The sequence below is a fragment of the Leucoraja erinacea genome, unplaced genomic scaffold (genome assembly GCF_028641065.1).
Source record: "Leucoraja erinacea ecotype New England unplaced genomic scaffold, Leri_hhj_1 Leri_420S, whole genome shotgun sequence".
Taxonomy (NCBI): Eukaryota; Metazoa; Chordata; class Chondrichthyes; order Rajiformes; family Rajidae; genus Leucoraja; species Leucoraja erinaceus.
The window spans coordinates 23,925-36,272 of NW_026576321.1; the positions used below are offsets into that span (position 1 = coordinate 23,925).

General features: G+C 50.7%; 1 protein-coding gene across 1 annotated transcript; it reads right to left on the reverse strand.

The window, feature by feature from the left end:
* Window positions 1-3,527: 3,527 nt before the first annotated feature.
* On the reverse strand, window positions 3,528-8,884 carry LOC129693769 (zinc finger protein 850-like). The gene is made up of 3 exons (XM_055630539.1): window positions 8,785-8,884; window positions 4,125-5,688; window positions 3,528-4,077 (listed from the first exon to the last, which is right to left on the reverse strand). The coding sequence occupies exons 2-3, from the start codon at window positions 5,580-5,582 to the stop codon at window positions 3,715-3,717; spliced, it is 1,821 nt and encodes a 606-aa protein (XP_055486514.1). The 5' UTR covers window positions 5,583-5,688; window positions 8,785-8,884; the 3' UTR covers window positions 3,528-3,714.
* Window positions 8,885-12,348: the final 3,464 nt, after the last annotated feature.

Sequence of the window (12,348 nt, forward strand, 5' to 3'; positions counted from 1 at the left end):
TTTGGGGCCCACCTGCATTTGTTTTGCTTAAAAAAAGACATTTATTTAATTAACGAGTAAAAGTCCTTGTTTACCGCAGCTGGAGTCTTGCCAACGTCCAAAGGTGGGGAGCGAGATCTCACCATTCGGAGTTGAGGGGGAACGGCCGGAGACGGGAAGCGGTGACTCCGGATTAATCCTGACGCCTTTCACCAGCGAGAAGACAGAGGAATGATGAAGAGATGGCCCACGATGGGGGATGTCTCCTTAATTTGGAGAATTCAATGTTCATGTCGTTGGGCTGTAAGATATGAGGTGCTGTCCCTCCAGTTTGCCTCACACTGGCAATGGAGGAGGCGCAGGACAGAAAGATCAGTGTGGGAGTGGGAAGGGGAGTTAAAATGGTCGGCAACCGGGAGATCCAGCAGGCCTTGGCGGACTGAGCGCAAGTGTAGGGTGAAATGCACGCCTAGTCTAGATACAAGGAACAGCAGATGCTGGTTTACAAAAAGAGACACATTCTCCTGGAGTAACTTGCACCTCTGTAGAGCATGGACAGGCAACATTCTAGGTCAGGACCCTTCTTCAGACTGCTTGGTGTGGGGGTGTGGAAAGGAGAGGTGGGAGTGGTCGCCTTAGATTGCCTTCCCTCCACAGATGCAGCCTGACCCACTGAGTTCCTCCACTGCTGTACAGGGAATGGACAGACGATGTTTTGAGTCAGGACCTTTCTTCAGACTGATTGGAGAGGGTGGGGGGGAGGAAGAAGGAAAAAGGGATGGGGGCTGGACAGAACCTGGCAAATGATAGGTGGACACAAAACTCAGCGGGACAGGTAGCATCTCTAGATAGAAGGAATGGGTGATGTGTCAGGTTGAGACCCTTCCTCAGAAGTGATAGGTAGATATAGGTGAGGAAGACACAAGAAACTTCCTCACCTATAGAAACATAGAAATATAGAAATTGCAGGAGTAGGCCATTCGGCCCTTCGAGCCTGCACCGCCATTCAATATGATCATGGCTGATCATCCAACTCAGTATCCCGTACCTGCCTTCTCTCCATACCCCCTGATCCCCTTAGCCACAAGGGCCACATCTAACTCCCTCTTAAATATAGCCAATGAACTGGCCTCAACTACCCTCTGTGGCAGAGAGTTCCAGAGATTCACCACTCTCTGTGTGTGAAAAAGTTCTTCTCATCTCAGTTTTAAAGGATTTCCCCTTTATCCTTAAGCTGTGACCCCTTGTCCTGGACTTCCCCAACATCGGGAACAATCTTCCTGCATCTAGCCTGTCCAACCCCTTAAGAATTTTGTAAGTTTCTATAAGATCCCCTCTCAATCTTCTAAATTCTAGAGAATATAAACCAAGTCTATCCAGTCTTTCTTCATAAGACAGTCCTGACATCCCAGGAATCAGTCTGGTGAACCGTCTCTGCACTCCCTCTATGGCAATAATGTCCTTCCTCAGATTTGGAGACCAAAACTGTACGCAATACTCCAGGTGTGGTCTCACCAAGACCCTGTACAACTGCAGTAGAACCTCTCTGCTCCTATACTTAAATCCTTTTGCAATGAAAGCTAACATACCATTCGCTGCAATGACAAAAGCTAACTGTATTGTACATGTAATCCCCCATAGACTCTCAAGTTGTTTTCATCTCTAGCCCAGAGTGGGGTCTAGACATAGCTCACAATTCAATTCAAAAGGATTTCATAGTGAACCCAGTGTGATGGAAGGCAAAGTCTTTGGAACATTTAAGGATGACAAGAGTCCCACGGCCATTTTAGGCCGCGCGGGGCGATTTACGGCCCCGCTCCCGGTCTGAAAGTACAAGGTTGGAACCCCCACGGGCATTGGTGAGTCCCACGGCCATGAAGCCGCGCCAGGTGATGTACGGTCCCGGTCCGGGTTGTTCCAACCCCGCGACAAGGGCTGGAGAAGTCGCGTTGCGGGAGCTCCGGGAAGCGGTCTCTCCCCCCGGACCCGCGAGCTCCCGATGACCCAGTTCACCGGACCTGCGGCTGCGTTGCTGGAGCCTCCGAGCCCCAGGAGTCGCGTTGCAGCAGCGAGTCACCACCGCTCCCCACGCTCCGAGGCCGGCCAGCCCCACGATGGTGAGTAGTCCGCAGCTCCGCAGTCTCCCGAGCCCCCGGGTCGTTCAGGTTGGAGGCCGCTCCACGGTGCTAGGCCCCAACGACAACGGAGACCCGATAGGGAAAAGGTCGGGTCTCCCGGACAGGGAAGAGATTTAAACAGTTTCCCCCTCCCCCCCGCCCCCCCACATGTACACATTTAAAAACACTATTAAAAAACACCAAACACTACATTTAGCTAGACAAAAAATAAAAAAAAGACAGACAGGCTGTAGGGGCCGCTGCAACGGGTGAGTCGCGCCGCCAAAACCATTCGCTGCAATGAAAGCTAACTGTAGCTACCTGTAATCCTGCATAGAACACAATTTAGTTAGATGCACTGAATCTCTAGCCCAGAGTGGGGGAATCGAGGACCAGAGCTCATGGGTTCAAGGTGAAGGGGAAAGGATTTAATAGGAATCTGAGGGGTAACTTTTCAACAGGTGGGTGTATGGAACAAGCTGCCGGAGGAGGTAATTGAGGCAGGGACTAGCCCAACGTTTAAGAAACAGTTATAGACAGGTACATGGATAGGACAACTTTGGAGGGATTTGGACCAAATGCAGGCAGGTGGGACTTGTGTAGCCGGGATATTTTGGTCGGTGTGGGCAAGTGGGGCCGAAGTTCCTGTTTCCACACTGTATCACCGTGACTCGAACACAAAGTGCTGCAGTAACTCAGCGGGTCAGGCAGCATCTGTGGAGAACATGGATAGGGTGATGTTTCAGGTCAGGACCCTTCTTCAGACTGACACTATGTTAACAGATGAGGGCGTGATCAGCAGATGAGAAGAGTAAGTGACAGAGGCGAGAGAAAATGAAATAAAAGGATGTGAGATAAGGAGAGAGGAATGTATATGTGCAGCTTTAAGGGACATTGGTCAGGTAGCATTTGGAGTATTGCATACAGTTGTGGTGACTCCACTACAGGACTGATGTGGAGGCTTTGGGGAGGGTGCAGAGAATGGTTTAAAAACAAGGAACTGCAGATGCTGGTTTACAAAAAATGACACAAAATGCTGGAGAAACTCATCGGGACAGGCAGCATCTCTGGAGAGGACTGGGTGACAATTCGGGTCGAGACTGAGGAGGTTCCCGACAAGAAATGTTACCCATGCCTTCCAGCATTTTGTGTTTACCTAAACAGCGCCTATCCACATTGCGGTGTGCCAGCAAGCTGGAGGAGCGTGCAAAGGCCTTGCCACGGAGTGGGCAGGTGAAGGGGCGCTGGCCGGTGTGGACTCGCCGGTGCTCCAGCAGGTGGTCAAGGTGGGTTAAGCCCTTACCACAGGACGGGCAGGGGAAGGGACGCTCACCGCTGTGGGTACGCCGGTGCTGCCACAGACTGGACATGCGGGTGAAACACTTGCCACACTCAGCTCACACAAAGGGTCTCTCTCTGGTGTGTATCAGATTCAGATTCAGATTCAAGTTTAATTGTCATTGTCAGTGTACAGTACAGAGACAACGAAATGCATTTACAACGATGCAGCCCCCATGCTCTCTTGTCACAGTGGGAGCAGCTGCACGCCGGTGTGGGTCCGCCGGTGCTGCCGCAACCCCCGCGAGCTGTCAAACGCCTCACCACAGTACGGGCAGTCTTAGGGCTGGTCGCCGGCGTGCATCCGCTGGTGGGCCAGCAGCTTGGAGGAGCGGGTGAAGCCCTTGCCGCACTGGGCACAGGTGTAGGGGCGCTCGCCTGTGTGGATGAGCTGGTGCCTTAGCAGGCTGCTGGAGTGGGTGAAGCTCTTGCCACACTGGGTGCAGGTATATGGGCGCTCGCCGGTGTGGGTGCGCTCATGCACCACCAGGCTGCTGGAGTGGGTGAAGCTCTTGCCACACTGGGCGCAGGTGTAGGGACGCTCGCCGGTGTGGGTGCGCTCGTGCTCCAGCAGCTTGGTGGTGTTGGTGAAGCCCTTGCCGCACTGGGAACAGGTGTAGGGGCGCTCGCCGGTGTGGGTGCGCTGGTGTCCAGCAGGCTGCTGGGTGAAGCCCTTGCCGCACTGGGCACGCCGGTGTGGGTGCGCTGGTGCTCCAGCAGGCTGTCGGATCTGGTGAAGCCCTTGCCGCACTGGGCACAGGTGTAGGGGCGCTCGCCGGTGTGGGTGCGCTGGTGCTCCAGCAGGCTGTCGGATCTGGTGAAGCCCTTGCCGCACTGGAGACAGGTGTAGGGGCGCTCGCCGGTGTGGGTGTGCTGGTGCCTCAGCAGCTTGGTGGTGTTGGTGAAGCCCTTGCCGCACTGGGTGCAGGTGTAGAGATGCTCGCCGGTGTGGGTGCGCTGGTGCTCCAGGAGGTTGCTGGATCTGGTGAAGCCCTTGCCGCACTGGACACAGGTATAGGGGCGCTCGCCTGTGTGGGTGCGTTGGTGCCTCAGTAGGCTGCTGGAGAGGGTGAAGCTCTTGTGACACTGGGCACAGGTGTAGGGGCGCTCGCCGGTGTGGGTGCGCTGGTGCTCAAGCAGCTTGGTGTTGTTGTTGAAGCCCTTGCCACACTGTGCGCAGGTATAGGGGCGCTCGCCGGTGTGGGTGCGCTGGTGCTTCAGCAGGCTGCTGGAGAGGGTGAAGCCCTTGCCACACTGGGCGCAGGTATATGGGCGCTTATCAGTGTGGGTACCTTGATGCACCAGCAGGCTGCCAGAGTGGGTGAAGCTCTTGCCACACTGGGTGCAGGTATATGGGCGCTCGCCGGTGTGGGTGCGCTTATGCACCAGCAGGCTGCTGGAGTGGGTGAAGCTCTTGCCACACTGGGCGCAGGTGTAGGGACGCTCGCCGGTGTGGGTGCGCTGGTGCTCCAGCAGGTTGTGGGAGTAGGTGAAGCCCTTGCCGCACTGGGAACAGGTGTAGGGACGCTCGCCTGAGTGGGTGCGCTGGTGCTCCAGCAGCTTGGTGGTGTTGGTGAAGCCCTTTCCGCACTGGGTGCAGGTGTAGGGATGCTCACCGGTGTGGGTGCGCTGGTGCTCCAGCAGGCTGTCGGATCTGGTGAAGCCCTTGCCGCACTGGACACAGGTGTAGGGGCGCTCACCGGTGTGGGTGCGCTGGTGCTCCAGCAGGCTGTCGGATCTGGTGAAGCCCTTGCCGCACTGGACACAGGTGTAGGGGCGCTCGCCAGTGTGGGTGTGCTGGTGCCTCAGCAGCTTGGTGGTGTTGGTGAAACCCTTGCCGCACTGGGCGCAGGTGTAGGGGTGCTCGCCGGTGTGGGTGCACTGGTGCGCCAGCAGGATGCTGGATTGGGTGAAGCTCTTGTTACAATCAATGCAGGTGTACGGACTCTCGCCTGAGTGCACGCGGTTGTGCCGCAGCAGGCTGCTGTAGCGGGTGAAGTTCTTGCCGCACTCCGAGCAGTTGAAGGGGCGTTCTCCCGTGTGTACCCGCCGGTGGGCCTCCAGCATGCTCGGGCTCTGCCATGCCTTGCCACAGACGTCGCACTCATAACGCTTCTCCTTGTTGTGCCCCATCATGTGGTCCTCCATCGAAGCTCAGCCCGCCCACTGAGCAGGGGGGGCTCACCGGCACACTGGCCGCGCTCAATGGCCGCTCATGTCCCCGTCTCTCCCTCCACAGCAACGGCTCCTAAACCTTGCAGGAGGGGAACACAGAGGGTCAGCATGGTGACAAACAGGACATTACTAAAACATATTGGGTGCATTTATGGCGGAGGAAACCGTTATATATAGAAACATAGAAATTAGGTGCAGGAGTATGCCATTCAGCCCTTCGAGCCTGCACCGCCATTCAACATGATCATGGCTGATCATCCAACTCAGTATCCCGTACCTGCCTTCTCTCCATACCCCCTGATCCCCTTAGCCACAAGGGCCACATCTAACTCCCTCTTAAATATAGCCAATGAACTGGCCTCAACTACCCTCTGTGGCAGAGAGTTCCAGAGATTCACCACTCTCTGTGTGAAAAAAGTTCTTCTCATCAATATTTTAAAGGATTTCCCCCTTATCCTTAAGCTGTGACCCCTTGTCCTGGACTTCCCCAACATCGGGAACAATCTACCTGCATCTAGCCTGTCCAACCCCTTAAGAATTTTGTAAGTTTCTATAAGATCCCCCCTCAATCTCCTAAATTCTAGAGAGTATAAACCAAGGCTATCCAGTCTTTCTTCATAAGACAGTCCTGACATCCCAGGAACCAGTCTGGTGAACCGTCTCTGCACTCCCTCTATGGCAATAATGTCCTTCCTCAGATTTGGAGACCAAAACTGTACGCAATACTCCAGGTGTGGTCTCACCAAGACCCTGTACAACTGCAGTAGAACCTCCCTGCTCCTATACTCAAATCATTTTGCAATGAAAGCTAACATAGCATTCGCTTTCTTTACTGCCTGCTGCACCTGCATGCCTACCTTCAATGACTGGTGTACCATGACACCCAGGTCTCGCTGCATCTCCCCCTTTCCCAATCGGCCACCATTTAGATAATAGTCTGCTTTCCCGTTTTTGACACCAAAATGGATAACCTCACATTTATCCACATTATACTGCATCTGCCAAACATTTGCACACTCACCCAGCCTATCCAAGTCACCTTGCAGTCTCCTAGCATCCTCCTCACAGCTAACACTGCCCCCCAGCTTAGTGTCATCCGCAAACTTGGAGATATTGCCTTCAATTCCCTCATCCAGATCATTAATATATATTTTAAATAGCTGGGGTCCCAGCACTGAGCCTTGCAGTACCCCACTAGTCACTGCCTGCCATTTGTGAAAAGGACCCGTTTACTCCTAGTCTTTGCTTCCTGTTTGCCAGCCAGTTCTCTATCCACATCAATACTGAACCCCCAATGCCGTGTGCTTTAAGTTTGTATACTAATCTCTTATGTGGGACCTTGTCGAAAGCCTTCTGGAAGTCCAGATACACCACATCCACTGGTTCTCCCCTATCCACGCTACTAGTTACATCCTCGAAAAATTCTATAAGATTCGTCAGACATGATTTACCTTTCATAAATCCATGCTGACTTTGTCCAATGATTTCACCACTTTCCAAATGTGCTGCTATCCCATCTTTAATAACTGACTCTGGCAGTTTCCCCACTACCGATGTTAGACTAACTGGTCTGTAATTCCCCATTTTCTCTCTCCCTCCCTTCTTAAAAAGTGGGGTTACGTTTGCTACCCGCCAATCTTCAGGAACTACTCCAGAATCTAAAGAGTTTTGAAAGATTATTACTAATGCATCCACTATTTCTGGAGCTACTTCCTTAAGTACTCTGGGATGCAGCCTATCTGGCCCTGGGGATTTATCGGCCTTTAATCCATTCAATTTACCCAACACCACTTCCCGGCTAACCTGGATTTCATTCAATTCCTCCAACTCCTTTGACCCGCGGTCCCCTGCTATTTCCGGCAAATTATTTATGTCTTCCTTAGTGAAGACGGAACCAAAGTAGTTATTCAATTGCTCCGCCATATCCTTGTTCCCCATGATCAACTCACCTGTTTCTGACTGCAAGGGACCTACATTTGTTTTAACTAATCTCTTTCTTTTCACATATCTATAAAAACTTTTGCAGTCAGTTTTTATGTTCCCTGCCAAGTATAATTCTGCTCAGCACAATGGCGCAGTTGCTGCCTCACCGCCAGAGACCCAGGCTCGATCCTGACTACCGGTGCTGTCTGTGCGAAGTTTGTACGTTATCCCCTTGACCTGCGTGGGTTTTTACTCCTTGGGCTCCGGTTTCATCCAATATTTCAAAGACGTTCAGATTTGTAGATTAATCGGCCTCTGCAAAATTGCTAAATTGTCCCTAATGCGTGTAGGATAGTGCTAGTGTACGGGGTGATCGGTGGTCGGCACGGACTCCAAGCGCCGAAAGACCTGTTGTTTCCAAGCTGCATCTCTAAACTAAACCAAAGAAGGGTGTCGACCCAAACCGTCACCCATCCCTTCTCTCCACAGATGCTGCCTGACCCACTGAGTTACTCCAGCACTTTGTGTCTATCTTCTCCACAGATCTGCCTACAAGTCCATGCCGAACTGAGTTACTCCAGCACTCGTTAACCCTCCATAGATATGCCTACATTTGTAAATGGAAAGAGAGCCCTTCGCTACCAACTCGTAGTTCCCCGCACTCCTAGACTTCTGTCCCTCGGTCGTGTCCTCATCTTCCCATTCTCAAAGGGAAAAAGCTTGTCCACATCAACTCTGTCTATCCCTCTCATATACTCAGTTATTCCATTCACTTTGTGACAGATGCCTGACCCTGAGTTACTCCAGCACTTTGTCATAGAGTCATGGAATGATACAGTATTGGAAAGAGGCCCTTCGGCCCAACTCGTACCCGCACTCCTAGATCCCTCGGCTCCACACATTCCCCCAGCGTCCCGCCATTCAGTGAAGATCCTGCCCTGATTTGACTTCCTAAACTGCAACACCTGCTCCTTACCCCACTTTGCTCCCTCCCCACCAGGCTCCCTACCCCCTTCCTTGACTCACTTGAACCCTTCCCCCAGTTCCCTGCCCCCAATTCATCCCCCTCGGCACCAAACCCACTCCCCCTTGAATCCCTCCCCCCTCTCTTTGCTCCCTGCTTCCCCCCGCTACTCACTTCACCCCTTTTCCAACCTGCAGACTCTCATCCCTCTCAGATATCTCTCTCTCTCTCCACCCTCCTCTTTCTCCCCCTTTCATTCATTCTTTCTTTCTCTCCCCTTGTTCTCACCGTCCAGTGCGGGCCGGTTCCATCTTGGCCCAGATGTCATTTCCGCCCCGCCCCGCTGCTCCGTCTCTGTCTGCGGGGCAACGGCCGGAGCAGTGCGTCATTTCCGGATGGGGGCGGGGTCCAGTGACGGTGACTGGGCAAAGAGGAGCCTAGAGTTCGCTCAAGTATCTTTGGTGGCAACCGTTGCTAGGGCGAGATGGGCGGCTCCGATTGGCGGAGGGCGCTGCCGCTCAGGGGGGCGGGGCGAATGCGTGACCTATAGGACGCGGTCACCTGCGGCGGAGACGCGTCTCTGATTGGTCGGACGTAAGGAGGGGGTGGGACTTGGTCCTCTGTGACGTTGGGCCGGGAGAAGCGGAACCTGCTCCAATTGGCCGCTGGCGCTGCCCGTCCTGGCAGCGGGAGGCCGCGGTGCAGCGTCTCTGGCTGCAGCTCCCCCTGTCGGTTGAAGGTCGCGTTGCAAGGATACAAGGATGGAGATAAAGGGAAAGAGTTAAAGTTAAGAAAGACACTAGAATTAACCGGGCAGAAGGTGCAGGAACGGATAATTGAGCAAGGAAAAGTGAAATAGGAATTTGTGGAATGCCTCCGAGATGGAATCTTAGAGCAGCTTGTATTGGAAACTACCAGGGAGAAGGCAAGTCTGGATTTTTAGTGTCGTGCAATGAACCTGATTTGATAAGGAAACATAGAAACATAGAAATTAGGTGCAGGAGTAGGCCATTCGGCCCTTCGAGCCTGCACCGCCATTCAATATGATCATGGCTGATCATCCAACTCAGTATCCCGTACCTGCCTTCTCTCCATACCCCCTGATCCCCTTAGCCACAAGGGCCACATCTAACTCCCTCTTAAATATAGCCAATGAACTGGCCTCAACTGCCCTCTGTGGCAGAGAGTTCCAGAGATTCACCACTCTCTGTGTGAAACTCGAGGTAAAGGAGCCATTCGGAGGTAGTGACCATAATATGATCAGTTTTATTTGAGACGGAGAAGGTAAAATCAGAAGCGTCAGTATTAGCCATGAGGGAGGAGCTGGCCAGAGTTGACTGGAAAGATACCCCAGCAGGGATGACAGTGAACAACAATGGCAGGTATTTCTGGGAATAATACAGAAGGTGCAGGATCCGTTCATTCCAAAGAGGTAGAAAGATTCTAAGAAGAGTAAGAGGTGACCGTGGCTGACAAGGGAAGTCAAGGACAGTATAAAAATAAAAGAGAAGTATAACATAGCAAAGATGAGTGGGAAGCCAGAGGATTGGGGAACATTTAAAGAGCAACAGAAAATAACTAAAAAGGCAACACGGGAGAACAGATGAGGTACAAAGGTAAGCTAGACAAGAATATAAAGGAGGATAGTAAACGCTTCTTTAGGTATGTGAAGAGGAACAATTTAGTTAAGACAAATGTGGGTCCCTTGATGACAGAAACATGTGAATTTGTTATGGGGAACAAGGAAATGGCAGATGAGTTGAAAAAAGTACTTTGGATCTGTCTTTACCAAGGAAAACACAACCTCCCAGATGTACTAGCGGTCAGAGGATCTGGGGTGACAGAAGAACTAAAGGAAATTCACATGAACGCCCAGTGCAGCAAGGGCTTCACCCAGTCCTGCAACCTGCTGAAGCACCAGCGTACCCACACCGATGAACGCCCCCACACCTGCACCCAGTGTGGCAAGTGCTTCACCCTCTCCGCAGCCTGCTGGTGCACCAGCACACCCACACCGGCGAGCGGCCCTACATCTGCGCCCAGGGCTTCACACAGTCCTGCAACCTGCTGTCCCATCAAATGGGTGCATGCCAGCGACCAAAGATCGTAGAGGGACAAGATAGACCACTCCTTCGAAATTCAATGGGCTGACGTGTAGTACGCAACGGAACGTCACGGCCGCCATTTGTTACAGCGACACTCGACTTCCGGTATTCCACCCGCTGTGATTCAAAGCAAAGATTATAGAGCTCCGCTATAATCTTTGATCCAAAGCAAAGATCCTCAAGTATCTTGTAGCGGGAACAGACCCCTCCTTTGTGTAGTTTCCCTTGCATTGTATTGCTTTAACACACACTGCAAAAAATTAAATTTAACGTATATATATTTAATATATTTATATGAATGTGTGTCTGTGTGTGAGAGGCAAGTTAGAGATAATAGTTTATTCTCATGTATCAGAAGCAACTTTGATTTAAATCATCACTATTAATTTATTTGTCTTGTAAGATGATATACATAAACCATAAAGGCAATTATATATATAATTATATAGTAATAATAAATATATGCATATATATATTTATACACACATATATACACACACATACACAAATGCACATACATATTGATACATTTATATGCATACATATATACACATATATAAACATATATATATATACACATACGTATATACACACATATACATGCATATATACACATACATGCATATATACACATACATATATATTTATATATATTATCATTTTCCAACGATCAATAGATTTACGATCAGCTCCTGTGGATTGGAAGATAGCTAATGCTATCCCACTTTTCAAGAAAGGAGCGTGAGAGAAAACGGAAAATTACAGACCAGTTAGCCCGACTTTGGTGGTGTGAAAGATGCTGGAGTCAATTATTAAAGATGCAATAATGGGGCATTTGGATAGCAGTAAAAGGATCTGTCCAAGTCAACATGGATTTATGAAAGGAAAATCATGTTTGACTAATCTTCTGGATTTTTTTGCCACAAGGCTTGGTGTTGGGGCTGCAACTGTTTACCATATATATTAATGATTTTGAAAAGGGAATTAGGAGCAAAACTAATGCATACATACCTACATATGTACCCATGCGCTGCTGTGACCCGAGCCCCGGAGATTCGGAGGCTCCAACCGCAGGCCTGGCAGACAGTAATATTGGAGCCTGCGGGTCCCTGCTGGGAGACCGCTTTACGGGGCTTCCGCAACGGCAAATTATTCCGCCCGAGTAGCGGGGGTCGAGGATGACCTGGAGCGGGGCCTTACATCATCGCCCGGCGTGGCTTAAATGGCTGCGGCACTTTTCTAGCGCACGCCGGGGGCTCCAACAACCTCTATGAGGTTCAAGTGACAAATAAATTGTATTGTGTATTGTGTATATTTAAATTAATCTGGCAAGTTGGTCAAATAACATGGGCACCTTCTTGCTTTTTTTGCGACATGGATTTTTTAAATGTGAATGTCTCATATCAACACATTTGTGGGTCAACAGTATTTTGTATCAACCCCCACAATTTCAAATAATTCTCAATTGAACTTCTTAAACAGGAAAGCAATTTTTATTTACATCATTTTGTGTGGCTGTCAAGGTAGCTGTGTAGACTGTAATTATGAGACTGCCGGGCAGTATCACTGTGAATGGTGGTGGCTGTGTGTTTTAATGCAAGTGTGAAAAGGAGAGTAAATTTAAAGAGACAATGTGAGAACCATCAGGGTTTCATCCAGGAACCAATTTAAAGGCAAGTTTCCATCAATTACAGTATTTTAATTGAAAATCTTACTCTTAATATTCTTCCTAATTAGGCTTTTTGTG